At 43.6% G+C, this 24,002-nt stretch overlaps 1 protein-coding gene across 1 annotated transcript in view; it reads right to left on the minus strand.

The window, feature by feature from the left end:
- Cyfip1 (cytoplasmic FMR1 interacting protein 1) overlaps window positions 1–24,002 on the minus strand; it is a 96,529-nt gene that overhangs the window by 30,326 nt on the left and 42,201 nt on the right. The window contains 10 exon segments of the mRNA XM_052762513.1: window positions 227–383; window positions 1,912–2,142; window positions 2,145–2,466; window positions 3,466–3,613; window positions 5,754–5,920; window positions 12,255–12,380; window positions 13,315–13,437; window positions 17,476–17,593; window positions 18,795–18,886; window positions 23,814–23,918. Coding sequence (XP_052618473.1) covers window positions 227–383; window positions 1,912–2,142; window positions 2,145–2,466; window positions 3,466–3,613; window positions 5,754–5,920; window positions 12,255–12,380; window positions 13,315–13,437; window positions 17,476–17,593; window positions 18,795–18,886; window positions 23,814–23,918 — 1,589 coding nt within the window.

Consider the following 24,002-nt stretch of genomic DNA (forward strand, 5'->3'; position numbering starts at 1 on the left):
TCACCAACCAGGTCAGAGAAAGGCAGGCACCTTTTCCCATAGGAACGATACACCAAGACTACCCAAAGGCCATCCATGACTTTATCTTCTTCATGGTGTGGTTTAAAGTCTTTTATTGATATCAGTATTCAGTATTTTTTTTTCTCAATTTTCATCCTTAATGAATGTTGGAAGTTATATGCAAGTAAGTGTAAAGGCCTCAGGGTTAAACTCAGAGGATACTCACTCCATCATGGATGCCTCCTTGGTCTCTAGGATGTGGTCAGTCAGAATCCAGGGCATGGACATCTCAATGGGGAACTGGATCCTCCTGCCCATGGTCAGCTCCAGGAAGAACTCTCGGAACCACAGCTGTGAGAGGTCACAGCACTGCTGCAGTGTTTCTTGAAGGATTCAAATGACAGCAGGTTATCGCTCAGGAGCAGCAAACGACTTCGTCCAGAGGAAACGAGAGGTATTACACACAGGATGTGGCTCCTCGATGCTTAGCTCCCAGCCATGCAGCATGGATGCAAGCAGGAAGGGGTCACCAGACATTTCCCATGAGAGACAAGACTAACATGGGTGTGGTGTAAGTACAGTGAGGACCCCACACCTTCTGAGTACCCAGTGTCGTCCTGCCATCAGGGACCTCAGGAACCCTTCCTGGCAGATCAGGGGACGGTGTCCTTTTGAAAAGGAGAAGTGAAAACAGGACCACAGATTTAACATCCCTAATCTGAAAGCCAGAAATCCTGAATGCTCCGAGATCTCAGAATTCTTAGGTACAATGTGATGTTGTGAGTGAAACATTCCACATTCCCATCTCATGCACTGGGATGAAATCCAAATGCAGACACACAAAGAATATGATATAGAATTGCTGTGTTTAGTGACAGGGTCACACTCTAAGACCGTGTGACAATCAGAGTGTGCTCAGATGCTGACACAGTAAAATGACTGTAACATCAACAGGCAACATCTGCAACTGATTGTGATGTGGTTATGCAACATACGACTGCTTAATCATCAGACTGTGTGCATGACGTATATAAAAATCAGAAACTGTATTTATACTTGGATCCCACTCCCCAGATCTCTCTCTCACAGTGTGTGTGTGTGTGTGTGTGTGTGTGTGTATACACATATACCCCTTCCCTCCAAAAAAGACTCATAATCTGAAGCATTTCTGGTTCCAACCATTTCAGATGAAGGATACTCAACCTGTATTTCCCTTTATGCAGGACAAACACCAGTGTCTAGGATGTCACATTACATGCACATTAGGGAGTGGTTTAAACCAATACAAAACTAGAAACAGATTTAAAACAATGAAGAGTTGTTTTCTGTTCTCAGAGCTAACAGCAACAGTATTACTATTTACTTCCCTGCCTGCAGCCCCCAGGCAGGACACAGAGGCCTCCCGCTCTAAGCGGAACCCATGAATAGCTTGATGAGGCTACGGGCAGACACAGAGGGTAGAAAGCACCCACCGGTGCCAGGTCAAGATGGCAGGGTGTCACCAAAATGGTGACGTGACTATCTCGGAGCACTTTTGCTACCTGGGCAGTGGGGGCCAGAGGGGCCATTTCTTCTACTTATCAATGTCTGGATCTTGATCCAGGTAAGAGGTTACATTTCCCTGTTTTGTGATCCTGATTTTTGTGTTCAGATGGCAGGGCCAACCAAAGCCCTGAAGTCCCTGTCCTGCTAAGGGCCATGTGCTACAGAGGCCATGGCAGAGGCTAGGGATGGCAAGGGACCTGGGGGATCTCCAGGATGTCTGGCCACCACCACAAAGGTTAGGACGTGGCACCATGTGGGTGCATGAAGAGATGAGCGGGAGAATGGTCAGGTAGGCAGAAGCGTCCCAGGTGGTGTTAGCAGGGTTAGAGCATGCCAGGCCGGATTCTGGTCAGCACTGTCTCTTACCACTGAAATTTATCAAGTGGGTGTAGAAGAATGACTCTCGATGAAATTTTTCTATGTCCAATATGGTGGGCCCCTCAAGGCTACTTCTCAAGGTTTTCTTGGAACCACTTTTGTCTGCAATGAGGGACTCTAGCATAGTTCTCACCATGTAAAGCTGTATTATCCAAGGAGATATTTGTAGGGAAAAAAATATAAACGGTACATTAGTTACATCAAATGGGAAAATCTGCAGAAGAAGAACTGCTCCACTACACCTTGACTAAGTCCCATGCCCGCAATCAGCCTGCCACAGACAGGCTGTCCAGAGGGCCCGGGGTATCCACATAGCCAAGATGCTGCTGCTTGTGTAGAGGAGCAGCTCACCTCCATGCCATAAGCATCAACAAGAAAAACAAACGATGTCTTACCACCAAAGGTTAAAAGAGGTGGATAGGTGTACGACTGCCTCAGAAACGCGTTTACCACATGCAAGAGCCTTTCCATGCCCAGAGACTTGAGCTGCCTCAGCAGCTCGGCAGAGCTCAAGGACTCAGCCATAGTGCGCACCAGGTAGAGCTAGACACGGACAGACAGGGAAGGAGAAGCGGGAGAGAGCCGTTAGTCACATGATGCACAGGTCTGGGTGAGGGGGACACAGGGACAGGCGAATGGAATGGAAGAGCGGAGGGCAGTGCTATGCCTCACACAGACCCCAAGAATGGCCAAGAGCCTTCCTCCTGATCTTCAAGAGGTTACACACAGACCCAGCCATGTGCTTTGCTGGTACCTTTCTAGAGGAGTGACAGAGATTATGAAGCCTCTAGGAGAGACGTGTAAGAAGGACAGGTTCCAAAGCAGAGGAGCATATAAAACGGAGTGTGAGCCAGTGACAAGCACCTCAAGGAAGGCCTACATACATCGGAAGAGAAAGCACCAACAGCAGCTTTAGACCACGACATAGGAGAGCAACATTTCATTTTTAGGAACACTCGATATATAGATTTAACATGGAAATTACAATCATACATTTAAACATGGATAGAGAAACATAGACGTGCTGCTGGCAGGTGCCTGCAATTCTACAAGGCCGAAACAGGAAGACTGCCTATGCGTCTGAGGCTAACCCTGAGATATGCAGCGAGCACCAGGCCAGCCATGGTTATTAAGACCCTCTTCTTTAAAAATATAAAAGCGGTGCTGGGTGTGGAGGACCATCGCGTAATCTCAGCACTCAGGAGGTGGAGGCAGTATGCTCAGAAGATTGAGGCCAGCCTAGGCTACATGAGACTCTGTCTCCAAAAAGCAAAAAGGAAACACAGTATAAATATGCAAATGTAGGCATCTAGAAATGGCATCACATGACTTCTGCGGTTAAATGAACAAACCAGATACTCACAGGAATGTCTCAGTTAAGGTTTCAGATTCACTTGGGCAAGGTATAGAAGAGAAGAAGAGCCCCAGGCAGAACAGGATTTGCCTGAGCAGACAATGGCACCACTATTTCAGTCCTGCTTCATCTGCCTCCCACTTCCCCTACCTCCCTTAGCACAGTTCTAGGACAAAGATGATGAGAACCTGTGTACTGGAGGGTCCCACAGCACGGCGTGGCACCTTGATGTCAAAGCCACTCTTAGGGTCCTTCTCGCCCCGCAGAGCTGGGTCGTTGAAGGGTTCGTGCCCAGTCTCCCAGTCACACACAGTCTTCCTGATGGCCTGCAGAACACTAAACAGCCCATCGAGACATCAGATGGGGATCTCTGCAATCATAGCATCTCTTCACCTAACAACAACCAATGCACAGAGAAACTACTCTGGCTGAAGTAACACGGTAAGAGTCTAGTTCATATGAAACTTACAAAAACTGCATTCTTTGAAGTGCTACTAGTCCCAAAAGACGGGAGTTTGCACCAATACACCAGGAAACAAGGTTTAACGTCATGAACACAAGCCAGGTAGCCAAGTCAGGGCAAGGAGAACAGGACTCTCAAAAGCCCACAGACAGCAGAGCTCTACCTGGCTGTGGCCAATCATTCCTGCAGGTCAACAGGACTAGGAAGATTGGACATGCATCTCGACTCACTGGAAATGTAACCCCACTACTAACAGGCTGGGGTCGGGTAGAAGGACTAGAGACATCTTATGTTGACTCTGGTAACCTCATGTGAAAAGCTCTAGATAAAACTCAATGTATAGCTGAGTGGTGTGTGCCTTTAATCCTAGCACTTGGGAGGCACAGGCAGGCAGACCTCTGAGTTCAAGGCCAGCCTGGTCTGCAGAGTGAGTTCCAGACAGCCAGGGCTACACAGAGAAACCCTGTCTTTAAAAACCAAAATCCAAAACATAACAAAACAAAAACCCAAAATACAGTATGCATTCTATAATTCTATAGATTCTCTGGCTGGAGGGACAGGTCTGGTTTTTGTCAAGGGCAAGTGTAAGGATTCTGTCCTTATTACATCATCAGCCTGTGACAGCGTCCCAGCCTAAAAAGCGGATGTGCCCTCCCACGTGTTCTCTCTCCGTATTCTCTCTGTATGTCCCCTCTGCACAGTCTCTCTGTCTCTCTCTCTCCTTCCTCCTAATAAAGCTCTAAAAAGGTAACCACGACTCATGATTCTTCCGCCGCCGCGGCCATATACCCGCGGTATTCAGCGCTGACCAAACCTTGGCCGCTGTGATGGCCACACTGCCGCCGCTACACCCCTTCAGCAAGTACTTCTATACCTAATGTGCCTCCAACAAAATTGTTATCAGAAAGGCTGGAACAGTAAGGGTTTCAGGCTTCACATCTGACTGGGGTTGGGAATATTTGAATACACGTAAATTTTCTTGGGGGATAAGATACAAGTCTAAATAGGATACTAATTTTATATACAAATTACACACATAGCCAGATGACAATTTTATATATTATTTAAAATAATTTTGCATATAAAATTATCTAATTCAAGAGGCAATTTTCTACTACGTCATTTTATTGTCATTTTAAAAGTTTTAGACTTTTAGGATTCAGTGGTAGAATACGTCTAGTATGCTCAAGGACCCATGTTGATACCCTAACACCACATACACATGCCTGTATATACTGGTGTGTATATGCTCGCGCGCTCTCTCTCTCTCGCTCTCTCTCTCTCTCTCCCTCAGTTTTTGGGGTATCTTAGATTTTAGACTTTATAATTAGAATGTATACACAGTATAGAATTTTGTTAATGTTAAAAACCATATTATCTTAGGTAACTGTAAAGCAAAACAACACTATACATTCCTGAACTCTGGTAGGTTTCATTTACACGTTTCTTTGAAAGTAAACTTATATATAAAACTTACATTAAAAACTCTCTTGACTGGACCTGCCTGGACTGAATCTACCAGGTTGAACTCAATCCTCAGGGGAGTTTTTGCCCTGGAGGAGATGGGAATGGGGGGGTGGGCTGGGAGGAAGGGGGGGGCGGAGAACAAGGGAATCCTTGGCTGATATGTAGAATTAAATTAAATTATAAAAAAACAAACTCTCAAGATCTCTAAGACTTACCATATCTAGGTCACTTTTGCCAGACTTAGAGGATAGTCTAAAAGAAAATTGCTAAAGATGACCTAGAGTGTGGGACCTTATAGCCCTGAATACCTGGTGACTGGAATGTTCTCTTGACTCTGGGTCTCTAAACTCCTTAATACTCACTAGGAAACTAATTACTGTTGCTCGGGTTATTAATTGGACCCACCACATTCTATGTAATTCATCAGAAATATGAGCAGGAGTTGAAGATAAATGCACTGAGCCCTCTTATGAACGTAGTTCACTGTCTGAACCTAAGCTCCATCCATTGCTTTGGGGCTGTGAAGGATGAGTGTGGGAGGCTGACCTCTGGATAACATTCTTTTTCTTCTTGATGGCCTGGCGCAGTGGTTCTCGGAGGGTCACCTGGGAGAAGTCTTGCAGTGCAGCATAAACAGTGTGCCTGATGGCATGATTGAACACACTCTCCATCCTGCCCATCAGCACCTGCAGGCCTTTGATCATGGCGATCACCTGTAAGGATACAGCTTTCAGTGGCTCAAGGGGGACAGGAGGCAGTCCATCACTGTCTGGGAAGTCTCTCTCACTCACAGATCTTCCCTCGGCTTCCTTCCTTTCCAGTCCAAGGCTACCTGTCCAATCAGCAGCTTCCCCACAGCAGAAGACTGAGTATGTTCTGTGCCTACCTGGAACTGACCTCAACTCATCCCACCATGAGTATCCTGAGGACAGCAGTATATCTGATGGACACCCTGTCCATCATGTCCATCCCTGATGGACTTCAAATGCAGACGTACACATTCAAAAGGCAAATATGAACATAACCAGAAGGAAAAAGAAGTTACAAGGGTTTGTATATTAAGTCCCACCTGTTAAACAATGGGACATTGACTTAATATATGTGGAAAGAGCCTAGAAAAAAATGAAGCCAACTGCATGAATTCTGACTCTGTGATAGTTCCATAGGGGCTATACATTTCCCCGAAATCACATGTAGGGTTCCCATGTGTTCATGCCAGAGAACTATTTGAGGACTTTATGCTTTTCTGATTGAAACAGAAAAAATAAAAAAAAAGAGAAACTTTTACTTTAAAAAAGTGTATAGGGCAGGGGCTGGAGAGATGGCTCAGCAGTTAAGAGCACTGGCTTCTTTTCCCATAGTGACTCCCAACCATCTGTAACTCCAGTTCCAAGTCCAATGTCCTCTTCTGTCCTCCATGAGCAAGAGGCACACAAGTGGTACACAGACATGCATGCAGGCAAAACACCCATACATGTAAAATAAGCAAAATAAACTAAAAAGCACATGGTAATGACATCAGAATAAAAATGAAAGCACTGAGTAAAGGCTAAAAGTGAGGCTAAGCTTTGACTATGTACATTAGAAATGCAAAGACAGCCAGGCAGTAGTGGTGGACGCCTTTAATCCCAGCACTCGGGAGGCAGAGGCAGGCAGATCTCTGTGAGTTCAAGGACAGCCTGGTCTAGAGAGTGAGTTCCAGGACAGGCACCAAAACTACACAGAGAAACCCTGTCTTGAAAAACCAAACAAGAAATGCAAAGACTGAAAGTAATAGCTATGGAATGGTTATCACAAATTTAGAAGAAAAGCCAGCGAAGTGTGCCACTAAAAGCATATGTGAAGGAACACACACACACACCAGAAAAAAAAAAAAAAAAAAACAGAAAAGAAATCCAATTAGTGATCAACAAAGACAAAAACTGCTTAGTAAACGAATAACAAAACCAACAAATGACCAGCAGGATTGGCCAAGGAAAAAGCAATAAGATATACATGATCAGATCGAGAATAAAAAGGTAGACATTACCATAGGTAGTACCAGGAAACTGGAGCAACCACAGAAACCAAGACAGTGAAAGGGAGCAAGAGGCAGAGGGAGGAGCCGTAGGGAGAGGAAAGCAGGTCCTATGAAGAGGAAATGAGAGAAGAGGGTGTGGGGAGTGGAAGATGCTGTAACTTGCTCAGGGAAAGGAAAGCACTACAGAGGGACAGATGAAAAGTACAGATGAATAACAGTAAGGATGTGTGAAAAATCATGTCACTTTTTGTTTACGTGAAATGTAACAGAACATTGTACGGTGTATATGAATCTAATACATGCACGCACGCATACACGCAAACACACACTTAAATGAAATGAAGTAATGTAATTTGGGGATAATGCTCCCTGCAAGAGCCATAGACAAGAAACCTCTTTTTGAGTTGTTGGTCAGGGGATTCCAAGACCCCCCTCCCCTAAAAAAAAACCCAATATAGACTACTGCTATTGCTCTTGGTTGCTTCCCTAATTTGAAGCATTATACTTGTTGAAGCATTACGTACTTGTTGAAGACATTACATACTTGGACACAGGGCTTGGAACAATCAAGTCTGAGCTGAAACCTCCTCCTAAGGACTAGCTCTCCAAGTACCAGAAGGAGAAAATCATAGGCCACAGTTGTCAAAAAACCAGGTAGGCTGCCTGCAGACCTGCTCCTCTCTGTCCCCCCAGACCCAATCCCCCAGTCTGTCCCTAGAGCTGCCACAGAACCCCAGCTGCAGCCTTCCTTCCCTCCCTAACCTCCCTCACCTGACCTGCTGCTTTGTCCTAGACCCCAACTCCAGCAGGTACCCTTTGCTAACCCTGAGGGTAGCTCCTCCCAGGGCAGCAAGTAGACTGAGGGCAGACCCACACCTCTCCTACTGCTCCTGATATCCAATCCCCCCTAGTCTCATCCCCAGCTCTATAGCTGGAAACCTGCTGTGGTCTCCCTTTCCTCTCTGACCCCATACCCAACATGCCCAGTTTCCCCAACTTATCCCAGTTACCCAGCTTTCAACCCCAGCAGGCGTTCCCTGTGAGCACATCAGCTGAACAGGTCAGAAAAACAGGCAATACACAACCACCACACGTTCCAAAACGCCAGAGAGGAAACAGAAACCAAGGAACAAAACACCCACCCAACAAAGACAAATCCAGAAATTAGCACCTAGACCTTTAATCATCCCAAGCCCAGATACAGAGACACCAGAGTAAAAACATAATCATCAACAGCCAAGGTAATATGTCTCCAACAGAGCCCAGCTATCCTACCACAGCAGGCATGAATATCCCAACATAGCTGTTGCATAAGAAAAAGACCTTAAAACCAACTATATGAAGATGATAGAGGTCCTTAAAGAGGAAATGAATAAATCCCTTAAAGAAATCCAGGCAAAAAAACAAACAATTGGAGGAAATAAATAAATCCCTCAAAGAAAGCCAGGAAAACACAAACAGTTGAAGGAAACAAAACTGTTCAAGACCTGAAAATGGAAATAGAAGCAATAAAGAAAACACAAACTAAGAGAATTCTGAAAATGAAAAATTCAGGAATGCAAACAGGACCTACAGAGGCAAGCATCACTAACAAAATACAAGAGATAGAAGAGAGAATAGAATCTTAGGCATTGAAGATACGATAGTGGAAATAGATGTAATGGTCAATGAAAATGTTAAATCTAAAAGACTCCTGGCACAAAACATCCAGGAAATCTGGAACACGTCAATGAAAATGTTAAATCTAAAAGACTCCTGGCACAAAACATCCAGGAAATCTGGAACACTAAGACCAAACCCAAGAATAATAGGAATAGAAGAAGGAGACAAATATCGGCTCAAAGGCCCAAAGATGTTTTCAACAAAATCATAGAAGAAAATTTTCTTAACCTAAAGAAGGAGGCGTCTATAAAGGTATAAGAAGCTTACAGAACACCAAATAGATTAGACCAGAAAAGAAAGTGCCCGCCGCATAATAATCAAAACACTAAACATACAGAACAAAGAAAGAATATTAAAAACTGCAAGGGAAAAAGACCAAGTAACATACGAAGGCAGACCTGTTAGAATAACACCCAACTTCTCAATGGAGACTCTAAAAGCCAAAATAGTCCTGGACAGACATTTCGCAGACACTAAGAGACCACAGATGTCGGCCCAGACCAATATACCCAGCAAAACTTTCAATCACCATAGATAGAAAAAACAAGATATTCCATGACAAAGTCAAATTTAAACAATATACAAATTTAAACAATCTACAGATCCAGCCCTACAGAAGGTGCTAGAAGGAAAACTCCAACCTAAGGAAGGAAGTTAACTACACACATGAAAACACAGGAAATAATCTCACACCAGCAAAATCAAAGGAAGGGAAGCACACACATGCACGCCTGTGCACGCACACCACACCACCATCACCAACAACAAAACGACAAGAAATAACTACCATTGGTCATTGATAACACTTGATATCTGTGTACTCAATTCCATAGTGAGACACAAACTAACAGAATAGATGGGAAAACAGGATCCATCCTTCTGCTGCATATGAAAAACATACCCTCAATATCAAAGACAGACATTACCTCAGAGGGAAAGGTTGGAAAAAGATATTTCAAGCAAATGGACTACTTAAGAAGCAAGCTGGTGTAGTTATTTTAATATCTAACAAAATAGAATTCAAATAAAAACTGATCAAAAGAGATAGGGAAGGACACTATATAATCATCAGACAAAAGATCCACCAAGATGACATTTCAATGCCTCAAACACAAGAGCACCCAAGTTTGTAAAAGAAACACTACCACGGCTTAAATCACACATTGACTCTCATACACTGATAGTGGGAGACTTCAATACCCCACTCTCACTCACCTAGGGACAGGTCATCCAGACAAAAACTAAACAGAGAAATGCTGAGGTAACAGACATTTTAAACCAATGGACTTAACAGATATCTACAGAACATTTCACTCAAACACAAAAGAATATGCCCTCTACTCTGCAGCTCTATTAATGGAACGTAATATCTGAAATCCTGACAAGCAATTGATCTTTAGCAATCAACAAGGTGCCAAAACTGTCCAATGGGGAAAGATTACCCTTTCATTAAACACTGGGACAGCTGGATATTCTCATGCAAAAGAAAAAAGTTGGGGTCCTTTACAGTAAGAGCTAGATCAACAAGTTTGTTATGATCACACCCTCGTATATTAAGGACTGTGGCTGGAGAGACTGTGGCTGGAGAGACGGCTCAGTAGGTAAGACACATGCAGGTCCTTGCAGCGTCCTCTGCATTTCCAGCGCCCATGTTGAGTGGCTCACAACCACCTGTAACTGCAGCTTCAAGGGATCCAAAGACTTCTTCAGGATACACAGACAACCCCCTACAAACACTTGGCATTCAATCACACAAACATATACGCAAAGATAAAAATGTAATAATAATAATAAAATCTTCAAAAAAGGAAGGCCTACTATCGGTCACTAAGCTGATGAGGTATTTCATTAACTTCTAAGTAAATCATTAGATAATTTAATCCAGGAATAAATATAAAAAGCAGAGCATAGTGTAATCAAGATGAGTTGGTGAAAAAACGTAAGGGTAGTTTTAACAATCATACCTAAAAAGGGAACCAGTCTCTAGTATACATATATATATAAAGAACTCTTGCAACTCAATAAATCAATTTTAAAAATAGGTAAAGGATCTGAATAAAGATATTTCTCTAAAGAATGTGTACAAATAGCCAGTAAGTACAAAAACAAAGAGAAGGCTAGAAATTAAGCTGACACACCATTTGTGGATTTTGTGGTTGGTATAAGTAGAAAACTCCCCCTTGCAAAAAAAAAAAAAAAAAAAAAAAAAGAAAATCTATGAATACTTAGATTCAATAAAGATTGTAATTAATAAGCTCAGACATGTCAGTAGACAGAAAGAAAAATACTTAAAATTTACATTTTAAATAGTTATTTGGAAACATTAAAACTGTACCAGCTAAAAGAGCCAACACCTAGAAATAAAACAAAAAGTTATCTTGAATTTCCAGAGATAAATGATAGACATTAAAAAAAAATCCAAACAAATGAAGAGATATATACATGACATACTAAAGAGGGGCGGGGGTACATTAGAATTTTATCAACTCTCTCTAAAATAACCTTGAGATTTACATATATCCTGACAGAAAATTGCAATGTCTTTCACTGTGAGATATAAAAGGCTTATTCTAAATGTGTATGATGTCTCAGTGGGTAAAAGCTGGTAAGCTGTCTCAGTGGGTAAAAGTGCTTGCTGTGTGGACCTGATGACCTGAGTTCGACCCCAGAATGCGGCAAACATAAAAGAACCTGCACCCATGTTGTGGGGTGCACATATGCACACACGTGCACACAAACACCCCCCCACACACACATGCACACACACCAATCATAAAACTAGAACTAAGAAATTTTGTCCATTTAGAAGGCCCAGGAGAAAAAAAGAACTTTAAAAAAAAAGGAAGGAAGGAAGGAGGGAGGGAGGGAGGGAGGGAGGGAGGGAGGGAGGGAGGGAAAGGAGGAGGGAGGGAGGGAGGAAGGGAGGGAGGGAGGGAGGGAAGGAAGGAAGGAAGGAAGGAAGGAAGGAAGGAAGGAAGGAAGGAAGGAAGGAAGTTCAAGATTGTTGAGTAACAGACAAGTGAGGGTCAAGAATTAGTAGCCATTATGACAAGGAAACACCCAGAGCCTGCCATATGGCTCTCCCCTCAGGGGGCAGAAACCAAATCGCAATTTATCACCTGTCTTTCCACTTCCAAGAAACTGTTCTCTACTCACAAGCACAGAGGGGCTGGCAACACATACCTAAGCAACTAACAGTCTGTCTCTGTCTCCTCTCCCTCTCTCTCCCTCTCCCTCTCTCTCTCAGAGGCACAGGGCTGCCTACCATATGATCAGAAGCCAAATGACAGTTTCTTCATGTTTTCCCGTTGTCTCTGAAAGGCAGCGATACAGCTGCACAGGGAACAGGGAGCAGGAATTCTCACCTCCACCAGGGCAAACTTCTCCTCAGTGGTGTAGTTGTAGCGCGTGGCACGTTCGTACTCCTCAGCGTTGTCGGGGCAGTCCTTATTGGAGTACTTGTCAGTCGGATGGACAAGTTTCCAGGAATACTGATGCAGTCAAAAAGAGGAAAGACATTCCACGCTGAAAGCAAAATACTTGATTTTGGACTCACAAGACCATGGCTAAGGCTACCGAGAGGTGACCTTAAACATATACTGCCTTCTGAAACTCTCTCTCTCTCTCTCTCTCTCTCTCTCTCTCTCTCTCTCTCTCTCTCTCTCTCTCTCTCGTGTGCGCGCGCGCGCGCGCGCGCGCGCGCGCGCACACACACACACACACACACACACGCACACGCACACTGCTTTCTCAAGGTGTCTCTTACACACATACAAAATTATCTCCCAAAAACAGCACTCAGTCATACAAGCCAGGCTTAAGAACGAACCCAAGCAAAATATCCAAATTGTTGTATGCTGAGTAAGTAAAACTTTAGGCAACTAATTTGTATTTAAAATGAAAACTTGCCTTTCAAATGACCATGTAGGCTTCCAAATAGATAATTTTTACCTGACTAAAATAAACTTTTAACAGGGAAAAACGTATGCAATTTATAGTTATTTAAATCTGAATATGCTACCAGAAACTTTTTACTAAACCTTAAAGATAGTAATGGCTACAACTCCAAAAAGTAAAATGGTGGTCAAAACGGAAGAATGAGGGCTGGTGAGAAGGTAAAGACACTTGCCGTCCAGCCTGATGACCCGAATCTGACCACTGGTAAACAGTCTTGCCATTGCAAGTTGTCCTCTAACCCCCACCGTGTGCCCTGGCACGCTCTCCTCCCTGCCTCAAATAAAGAAACAGGTGTAGAAAAATAAACCTGATGATGATCGTAACGCCACACTTCAGATTTATATCCGAAAAGATGAGGCCCTTTATGTGACATGGACGAGTTCTGGAGGAACAGCACTTCTAAACAATCAGCTGCATATTTAGTGACTCAAATTCCCAAATCCACGGGCGAACGAACGCTGTGCCTACCACTTCCATCACGTGCGCGCTCCACTGGGACAGAAGCTGGAGGCCCTGCAGAGCCAGGTCGAAGAGCTTCCGGTACTCAGCGTCTGTCTTCTGGGCCTCCTGCCGGCCAGACCCGGTGACCACCTAGGGCACACAGGCAAAGGCATGAACAGAAAACCCTTCTTCCTCACTGCCGTGGAACACAGCTCCCTGGATATGACGTCACCCTAGCCCTCCTGAACTCTAGAGCTCTCACAAGGGTCCTATTAACATTCAAGAGGGCTGTGTGAAGAGGTCGCTAGAGGCCCTGCTTTTCCCCTCAGGTGTGTAAGCAGTTAATGGTTGCAGGTTCGGTGGTATGTAACTATCGGTAAACCATCCACATTCCTGCAAGTAACCCCAGTTAAACTCACTAGGTCACCAACTGGACTTGGATAGAATGGTTTCTTTGGTCTGCCATTAGTGCACTAACTGGGGTGAATAGACATTTGTTCCTCTCCCCTGGAAAAGCTCACGTAGCATCCAGAAATAGATGCTCCTTGAGGGATCGATTTCAAAGTCACATACGCAAAAAAAAAAAAAACCGCAAAATGAGCAGGGGCTGCTCCACAGCTCAGACTGACTTGAAGTCACCGCCAGACTTCGTATACTTCCTCGGCGCCGGGGTTACAAGTCTGCACCACTTTCAATTCTTGTTCTTGTTTGGGTTTTTTGGGTTGTTATTTGTCTTGTTTTGATTGTACAGTACTGGGGATGGGCCTCACACATGCTGACAAACACTCCAGTGCTGAGCTATAAGCTCAGCCCCCTGAATGCGCCAAAGACATGCCCAACTGCCAATCAATCCACGAAAAGATGCTCAACAGCATTCGTCAGAGGACAGCTTAAATGCAAACCCGCTGAGACGAGGCTGTGCTCTGGTCTAAGTTACTTCACAGTGTTAGAAACTGGTTTTTCAGGCTGGGTCGAACCCTCATAAACTTCATTTTACAAGCAGCATTTGACGCTACTCTGAGGGCAAACTCAGTAACAGGTTGACTCAGGCTCTTGGAAGGCAGAGAAGTCTGTACAGCCCTGCCTAAAAGGAACACACAGATAAATAACTGATTCCTAAGAGTAAAAATTTATGCCATCCCATAAATTTACCAAAGTCAATGAAAATCATTTTAATACGTGGGTAGATCAAAATCATACAGGAAAAGCAGGTCTGAGAACTTATCTGACCACACCAGACCAAGGAAAGAGTTTAATTCCCTCACTTAGATCCCATAAAGAGATGAACATGAATACAAAACGACACCATAGAACAGCCCACCTAGACGGTCACCTGACCACCCAGTCTGTGTGTCAAGAAAACCCAACTTTCCCGGGGCTTCAGCTCAGTGTGGTCCCCATGGTTGACACAGCCTATATTCATCCACCCTTCCATTTATCTGGCCATCTGGAACTGCAACCTCTTCATCAATCTGGACCGTCCTGCCCTCTGCTGCTACATCCTCCTTGGTCCTGAACCTTGCTTTTACAGCTTGACTTAACCCTGAGGCTCAGCTCAAACCTGTGACCCAGCAGCCTAAGTGCCTGCTGCAGACCTCACACAGGGTTCAGCCTCTGACCCCCAAAAGAGAGCCCTTTGCATTTCTATCAGCCTTAGGCCTGCCTCCAACTAGGCTTCCTTTCTTAAAATTACTTGAACTCACTGGTGTTGGTGGTGCAAGCCTTTAATCCCAGCACTGGGAAAGCAGAGCCAGGCGGATCTCTGTGAGTTCGAGGCCAGCCTGGTCTACAGAGTGAGATCCAGAACAGGCACCAAAACTACAGAGAGAAACCTGTTTTTTTTTGTTTTTTTTTTTGTTTTTTTTTTTAAATTTACTTGACCTCTGCTGCAGCCTCTTTGACCCTCTGAGGCCATTCTGTAACCTATGCGTACACATATATAGAGATATAGTGACTACATGATTTGTAACATGTGATCTGGGAGTTAATATAAGCAAATTAAGATCAGAATAGAAGAATCTCCCTTTGCCTCAGCTATCAAGACATTGGAACTTCACAGCAAAACGCTTTCAATAAAATTAACAATCTGTGAATGTATCATTAGTCAATGAATTCTAATATTGAAGAAAGACACAAACATGTTCATCTATGCCCCTGACAGCACACTCATGGCAAAACCGCAACCAGAAATCACTTCAGATTCACTACAAGAGTCAGGATCAAAAATAAAAAGATGGGTGTGGTGGTGCATGCAGTAATCCCAACACTCAAAAGGCTGAGGGTTCAATGGGCTATGTGTGAGACCCAAAAACCTTCAAAATAATCCCCCAAACAGACATTAACCAGAGGTGAGGAGCATGCAGAGAAATCAGAACCCTTATATACACTACTGACAGGAATGTAAAACGGCACTATCTGTCAGTTCTTCAGTGCTGGTCTTTGGAGCAATTGTCACGACTCACAATTCCACTCTTAAGTCTCTTCTCTGAGAGGAATGAAAACTGTTTTGTTTTTTTACACAAATACTCATACATACACTTTTCTAGAGCATTCTTATAACCCAAACATCAACCGATGATAAAACAAAGCGTGGCATGCCCATCTGACAGAGTATTATTTCATTATAGAATAAAGAATTGATGTACACTACGCTAGAGAAAACCACTGGCAACAGTATGTGAAAAAAGGTAGCTGTAAGAGACCATTATATGTTGTACGATTCCCTTATATGAAATGCTCCAAATATGCAAATCCACAGAGACACAAATTAGATTGTTGGAGAAAGGGAAGAACTACTGATGGGCATGGAATTTCTCTGGGATAATAAGAATTGTAAAAATGGACTGCGTGAGGGCTGCACAGCTCATCAGATGTATGAGCATCTTTCAGTTGTAGAATGTCAATAATTGAATTGTACTGTAAGTGGAGTTATCTCCACAAACCTCTTCCTAACTCAACTCTAGGCCCCTGATTCCCAGACAGCACCTACTAAGGGTCTAGGAGTTAAACAGATCCCCGAGAAGCCGATAAAGGTACCACAGACAGATAACAAAGGTGATAAAACCTGCTCTGTCCCCACCTTCCTAGCTTGAGACAAGACAGGCAGGGAGACAAAGGTCTGACAGGCTTTCTCCTCCAGGAGCGCCCCCTACAGGCAGACCAGGCCAAGGAGTCCAAGGCTAGACCAGAACACATTTACCCAAAGTTGTGGGTCGATCAGCTTCCCTTCCTTTGTTTAAACTGACCAACCCTAAACAGGGGAAGAAGATTCCCCCCAATCCAGCACGCCAAGAACCCTTAAAATCTGCACCCCTTGAAGTGAAACCAACTCGAGTCCCTCCTCTGCTTTGCAGGGAATCTTTCCATGTGCCTTGCTGTGGTGTGTGTGTGTGTGTGTGTGTGTGTGTGTGTGTGTGTGTGTGTGTGTGTGTGTGTGTGTCCATCCTTAACAAGTGTTTTCCATTGGCTGATTATGTCTGTGATTTCCCCTGATGCTGCCTGCTGTGCTTGATTTTTTTCCCCCGACTTTTAATTCTTTAACTGACAGAGAAAGTGAACCCAATCCAGACCCACAGAGGATTCCCTGTACTGACCTGGAGGCTCCAGTTACCTTAGGCCTTGGGAATGGCTTCCCTTCTAAACATGCCAAGGCCTGCAGATCAGAAAACCTCTCCTTTCCCCGAACAGTCTCCCTCTCCATCCAGTTTCTACTGCTTCACCCTCTCCTAAGTTTTTCTTTTGGAATCCCTACCATAGTTTCTTTTTCCTCATCTTGTTTTTCACCCACATCTGCCCCTGCCCCTTTTTCCCTCCCTCCCTCTCACCCCACCCCACTTTTCACAGGGGCTGACACTCACCAGTCACATACGCGCTAGGCAAGTGTTCTACCAGCCCTAGCCCCACCAGTGATTTCTTGATGCAAGGTTCTATGTTATACAGCTTAGCAGACAAGACTAAGCTGCACTGATGCATCAATTATGAGGGTTCTGTTTGTTTAAGTATTTAGGTTTGGGTTTGAGGATCTTCCCCTATTCAGGTTTTGGTCAATTTAAAGAAGTGAGTTTGAAAAAAAAAATCTGACATTTTAAAAAGCAATTAATGTAAATATTGGAGTGCAAATGAATAAGAGCAACACTCGAGTGCCTGCATGGCTCTGGGTGCAGCCTGGATGGTGCAGCAGCTGGGTACCTCACTGTTGCTGTAGCGTGCCAGCTCAGAGATGAAACGCATGTGGTCTTCACGGATCTGGATCATCTGCTCACAGATGTTGTACTGCGGGCTGCTGCTTGAGGATGTGCAGGTCCACCTGGGCACGGAGAGAAAGCCCTGGATGACTCGAGGCACCAGCACAGTGCCCAGGTACAGCATTAACTGCAGCGCGGGAAGACTGTGGTGCTAGGAACATTCAATGAATTTTACATTCTTTTTAAAGGAATTGTTTAAAAAAAAACAAAATGGGGAATATGTGACAGATACCATCTGAGGCCTAGAAGACCTGAAGGATGTACTATATAGCTTTCACTAGGAGAGGTCTGCTGACCCCCTGAGGGAGAAATGTAACGTCTACCTCACAGCTGAGTGGTAAATGCAGGTTGGTTATGGGTATGAGCACTCAACAAATCAATGGGCTATGTAGAATGTATAATAAGGATGATTGTATGCATATAGTAGGTTGTAATGGTAAGCTACAGAACCTTCACAGTTGAAATTACTCTGCATAAAGACAGAGTTCTTCAGGATCTGTGGGCCATAGTGTCTCTGCCACAGATGTTACAGTCATCTTTTTTTAAAAAAACTGTTTCCATTAAACAGCATTTAAGACCAGTTTCAGCTCTAGGGACCTTACAAAAATAGGCCTAGATTGGTTTAGCCCTAGGGTGAAAATTTTGTAAACTCTGCTAATATACATGCACATCCCTGTTCCTCTCCAGGGTAGGCTGACACCTCTGCTAATATACATGCATATCCCTGCTCCTCTTCAGGATTGGCTGACAGACATCTCTGTTAATATACGTGCACATCCCTGCTCCTCTCCAGGGTTGGCTGACAGACATCTCTGTTAATATACGTGCACATCCCTGCTCCTCTCCGGGGTTGGCTGACACCACTGTTAACATAAATGAATATTCCTATTCCTCTCCAGGGTTGGCTAACAGGCATGTTTCACCACACCACTGGGTCGAGGAAAACACTATTTTCATATTTCTATATTCTCAACCAACACTGTGTGGCAGAAATCTTTAGAATGATAAAAACACTTTAAGGCTGTGCTGTCCAACATGCTAGTCGCTGGCCACTGAACATTTAAATTTGGTTTGCTTTACTAAGGAAATGAAAATGTTTAGTGCTTTCATCAATGAATTTAAACACGAACAGCCACATCTGGGACACTGGTTTCCACCCGTGTGAGAATGTCAAGGCATTACTGTAGATGAGGAAATGTATGCCATGGCGGTGCCCAGAGGGCCCGGCAAGAAGCCCTAGCAGGCAGCTGATGCGCTTCCTACCGGGACTTGTTCTCCTCGTAGTGAGTGCTGGTCTTGATGTATCTTGCCAGTTCTATTTGCATGTCTCCAAAAAGTGGAACCACCTGCAGCTGCTGCATTCACACAATGAAAAGAAAGAATGTTACATTGCATATCCAGTCACCAAATGAATAGCCACAAGGAAGATGACTAATGCTAACTATTAGCGTGGGTTAAACACAGCTGTGAATCACTCAGTATGTAAATATCTTCTTTGAAAAGAATAAAATACAATTTAGGAAACAACACAGAGAAGTATGTTTAAAGACTTAACCTCCCCTGTTGCTACAACCACAGCTGCATTTCTATATACTAATAACAAACACTTAGAAGATGAGAATTCATAAGACAACAGTTTAGAATAGATCCAGATACTCATGAACAAAAGATGTGTTAAGACCCCAAAGCAAAAATCCTATCCTTAAAATTCTAGAGAAGACTCTCAGTAGATGGAACAACAGATCATGTTCATGTAGCAGAAGGCCCAAAAGTTGTTTTTTTTTTTTAATTCTTTTTGTATGAACTGGTATGACTGTTCCATGGTATGGTTAAGGGGAAGCTTTTCACTGTAGACACGAGAGAGAGAACAGCCAGAGGCATCTGGAAGAGTCAGCGCTGAGAGAGAAAGCAGCAGACTGAACAGGGCCAGCAGACTGGGCCGAGAGGGGCTATCTGTGAGACGGAGGGAGAACAGCAGGGGATAGAGAATAGAGAAAACACAGTGCAGGAGCAGAGCAGAGAGGAACAGAGAGGGAGGGAGGAAGAGAGGGAGAGGAAGAGAGAGAACGAGCTTGAACACATCAAAAACAGGGGTGTTACAAGCAGAATGAGGGGGAAGGGAAGCCCAAGAGCCGGAGGGAGTTTAGTGTGGGGAGGAGGTGAGAAGAGCTAGGATGCTCGCCTGGACTTGGACATGAGTAACAGGTACCTGTGATACAGGCTGGTGTGCTGATAGGCACCACAGATAGCCAACTGTCCCTTCTGCCTTTTGGAATTTGGGGAAATGGGAGTTTCCTTTGGACCTGACAGTTTTCATTAAGTTTATTCTTTGTCATTGTCGCTAAGGATCAAAATCCAGGATCATGTGTATGTTAAGCAAGCACTCCACTACCAAGCTACACTTCCAGTCCAGAGCTACACTTATGGAACCAAAATCAGTATTTCAGTAGGAAGATGCTTTTGTTTATAAACCAGAATACCAATTCTAAACTCTATCTTGAAAAGTGAATGCTGGCTAAGATTATCTTTAAGAACAAAACTGGAAGAGATCCTCTTCGGGGTAAGCACACCTGGCAGAAAGCAGTAGCTCGAAAGTCAGTGTGGTGGTCTGAATGAAAATGGCCCCATAGATTCATAGGGAGCGGCATTATTGGAGATGTGGCCTTGTTGGAATAGGTGTGACCTTGTTGGAGAACTGTGTCACTGGGGGGTAGGCTTTGCAGCTTAAGCTAGGCCTAATGGCTCATGTCTGCCTGCACACCGCCACACTTCCCACCATGACAACAATGGACTAAACTTCTGAACTGTAAGCTATCCCTAATTAAATGTTTTCCTTTATAACAGTTGCTGTGAGGGTTGGAGAGGTGGCTCAGAGGTTAAGAGCACTGGCTGCTCTTCCAGAGGACCTGGGTTTAATTCCCAGCACCCACATGGCAGCTCACAACTATCTGTAACTCCAATTCCAGGGGCTCTGATGCCTTCACACAGATCTACCCGCAGGCAAAACACCAATGCATATAAAATACAAATAAATAAATCATTAAAAAAAATAAAAGAGTTGCTGTGGTCTTGGTGTCCCTTCACAGCAACAGAAACCCTAACTAAAACAGAAGGTATGACCCTGCATCAAGGAAGGAAGCCAGAATACAGGACAGAGACCCAGGGAAGACCCACAGACTGATTTGTGTGTTCCTTTTTGTTAATACTATTTCATGTTTAATGCTCTTTTCAGATCCCTTGTCTACCTACTTCCCTAAATGCAAAGGTCTTACCCCATGACCTCTATCCAAGCTTCATGCCAGTCAAATATCTACTGACTCAACTTCCTGTTTGTGGGGACATGGACTGTGGATTTTTAAAACAATAATAACTTGATTTATTATTTAATTAATTATATTACTTATATTAATCAATTTATTATTTAAATAACATTATTATTATTATTATTATTATTATTATTATTATTATTATTATTATTATTAGGAGAGGGAGAGAGAAAGAGAGAGAGAGAGCTGCACACTCCACAGCAATTATGTAGAAGCCAAAGGAGAACCCTCAGGAGTCAGGAGTCAGTTCTCTCCCTCTACCTTGTTGCATCCTGGTCTCTTTCTGTTTCTCCTTGTCTTAGTCACTTCTCTGTTGCTATGATAAAAAGCCAATAACTGAAGCTTTGAGGAACCTTTCTCATTCAAATAACCACAGCGCTGTTCTGCACACTCCAGGTTAACTGGCTTGTGGGTTTCTACGTAATTCTATCTCCACTTTCCCATCTTGCTATAGGAGTGGTGGGATTACAGGTGCACACCACCACATCTGGCTTTTCATGTGGGTTTTGGGGACCAAACCCGGGTCACAGAGCTTATATAGAAGATGCTTTTTAACTTGCTAAGCCATCTCCCCAGCCCTGGATCGTGGATCTTACTTGAGCCCTCTGCATCAGTATCCTCCTGGACCAGGGGTGGGTACCAATGCTGTTACTAAGCAGCTCAGTCAGTCCTCAGATTCTCTCTCCACCTAGGCATATGGAGTTTCAAGCTTGGATCTTAACCAATGCTGCTTGGATTATAAGGACCAAACTGCCTCCTGGAAGCCTGCTGTCAATATTGATTGCCTGGATTAGAAAGATCAGACATTCTTGTGGAAAATCCAGGTTTAACATGCCAGGCAAGACATCTAGTTTTAGCCAGGCATTGACTAAAAAAAAAAAAAGATGCGGTGACTCTCAGATTCCTCAAAGCTCCACAAACCTCAGAAGGAAGTATCCAGGGTCTCAGAGGGGCCAGAGAGCCAACTAGAAGTGGCCAGAGCAAACTGCTTCAGTTGATTAGCTTGAACTATTTAGGAGGCCCCCAGGCAGTGGGACTGGGACCTGTCCTTGGTGCATGAGCTGGTTTTTTTGAACCTAGGGTCTATGCTGAGACATTCTGCTCAGCCTTGGTGTAGTGAGGAGGGGACTGGACCTGCCTCAGCTGAATCTACCAGGCTGAGCTGAATCCCCTGGGGAGACCTTGTCTTGGAGGAGGTGGGAATGGGGGGTGGATTGGGGGGAAGGCTGGGGGGGTGGGAGGAGGGAGGACAGGGGAATCCGTGGCTGATATGTAAAATTAAATTAATTATAAAATAAAATTAAAAAATTTTGCTAATCATAAATAAAAGATGCTATTGTTTTATGCCTTTTCTGGTTTGCAAAGTGATTAATCAAAACACTCTAAACCAGATGCAACCACACACCACTTAAAAAAAAAATCAAGTAATGATCCAATGCCTTAACCAATTCTTGGTTGAATCTTAGGAATGGACAATTTCTCAAGCTTATTCATATTGCATAATTAAGTGGCAGCTGTCACTGAAAAAACTATTCAGAGATGTATGAATCATGTAACTGATTGTCCTAGATGCACTATTTTATTTAAAAAATAAGGTTCATGGTGAGAAAAGGGAGTCCCTGTCCCTTTTATACACCACATACTTGTATAAAAACTTAAAAAGGGGGCTGGAGAGATGGCTCAGAGGTTAAGAGCACTGACTGCTCTTCCAGAGGTCCTGAGTTCAATTACCAGCAACCGCTTGGTGGCTCACAACCATCTGTAATGAGATCTGGTGCCCTCTTCTGGCCTGTAGGCATACATGCAGGCAGAACACTGTATACATAATAAATAAATCTTTAAAAAAAAAAAAAAAAACTTAAAAAGGGCCAGGCGGTGGTGGCGCATGCCTTTAATTTCAGCACTTGGGAGGCAGAGGCAGGCGGATCTCTGTGAGTTCGAGGCCAGCCTGGTCTACAAAGTGAGTTCCAGGAAAGGCGCAAAACTACAGAGAAACCCTGTCTCGAAAAACCAAAAAAAAAAAAAACTTAAAAAGGAAATTAACTTTTGAAACGTTAATAGTTAATGCATAGCTTAAAAGAAAATCTGTGTGTGCCTAATATACATTACACATCTACAGTTTTTTTTATTAGTGCTAGACTTCAAAATCATGACCTCCTGTTACTGTGTGCAACCTCGAACTCCGTCTCTGTACCAGCTCTTCTGTAATTAAACCGGTTATAATTATATGGAAAATTCAGAGCAACTGACTACTGAGCTGCACTGAAATTTTCTACTAAAAGGCCTCTAGACAAGAACGAGAGGAGAAGCGAAGGGACTAATTTATCTGTATCCAGTTACTACGACGCCTGGCAGTAAGGAGATACTGGGCAAATGCACAGGAGCACTCTGAAGCTGAGCTGGACCATTGTTCTTCGTGTTTCTAGGTATTACTGAACAACATATAGGTGTAAACCTTTTTATTTCTGGTTCTGGAAGATTATTTCATTCTACTAAAATGGTTCTAACACAAAATAAGATAAAAATAAGCAAACCTTCTCCCCCGCAGGATCCCGGAGAGACACTTTTCACAAACAGAAGGTTGGGTACATGCAGCCAGATGCAAAAGAGAAGAAATTATATGATGCCATTTCTACACTATTCAATGCAGGCAAAAACCAAGGTAAGGAGCTGAAGAGAGAAAGCAGCCACCTTTTCAGTCTCAAAACTCTCTCATCTTCTTACATCCTGATATGTATCACAATCACTTACAGATTCACTTGGCAAAAATTCAATGCATATATCAATAAACACATTTATTATCAATGCCCAGAACTAAGCAAAAATCTTTGCCAAAAAACTTTTTTATATGTATAAATTCACATGTATATATATGCTTCCATATACAAACATATATAAACATACACACACACACACACACACACACACACACACACACACACACATCAAAACTCACCTTAAAGTATTTGTCTATTTTGGATAAATTGATTCTTTTCTTGGCATCTAGTTTGTAGATGTTACTGACACTCCCATCCATCAGGTACAGACCAAATCCCATGACCTGAAAAGCCACAAAATGGTGCAATATTACACTTGGACTATGAATTTACCCAGATGCACACTGACAAGCTGGTGAACTTTGAAA

This window comes from Peromyscus californicus, unplaced genomic scaffold (assembly GCF_007827085.1).
Source record: "Peromyscus californicus insignis strain IS unplaced genomic scaffold, ASM782708v3 Scaffold_4__1_contigs__length_199733344, whole genome shotgun sequence".
Lineage (NCBI taxonomy): Eukaryota > Metazoa > Chordata > Mammalia > Rodentia > Cricetidae > Peromyscus > Peromyscus californicus.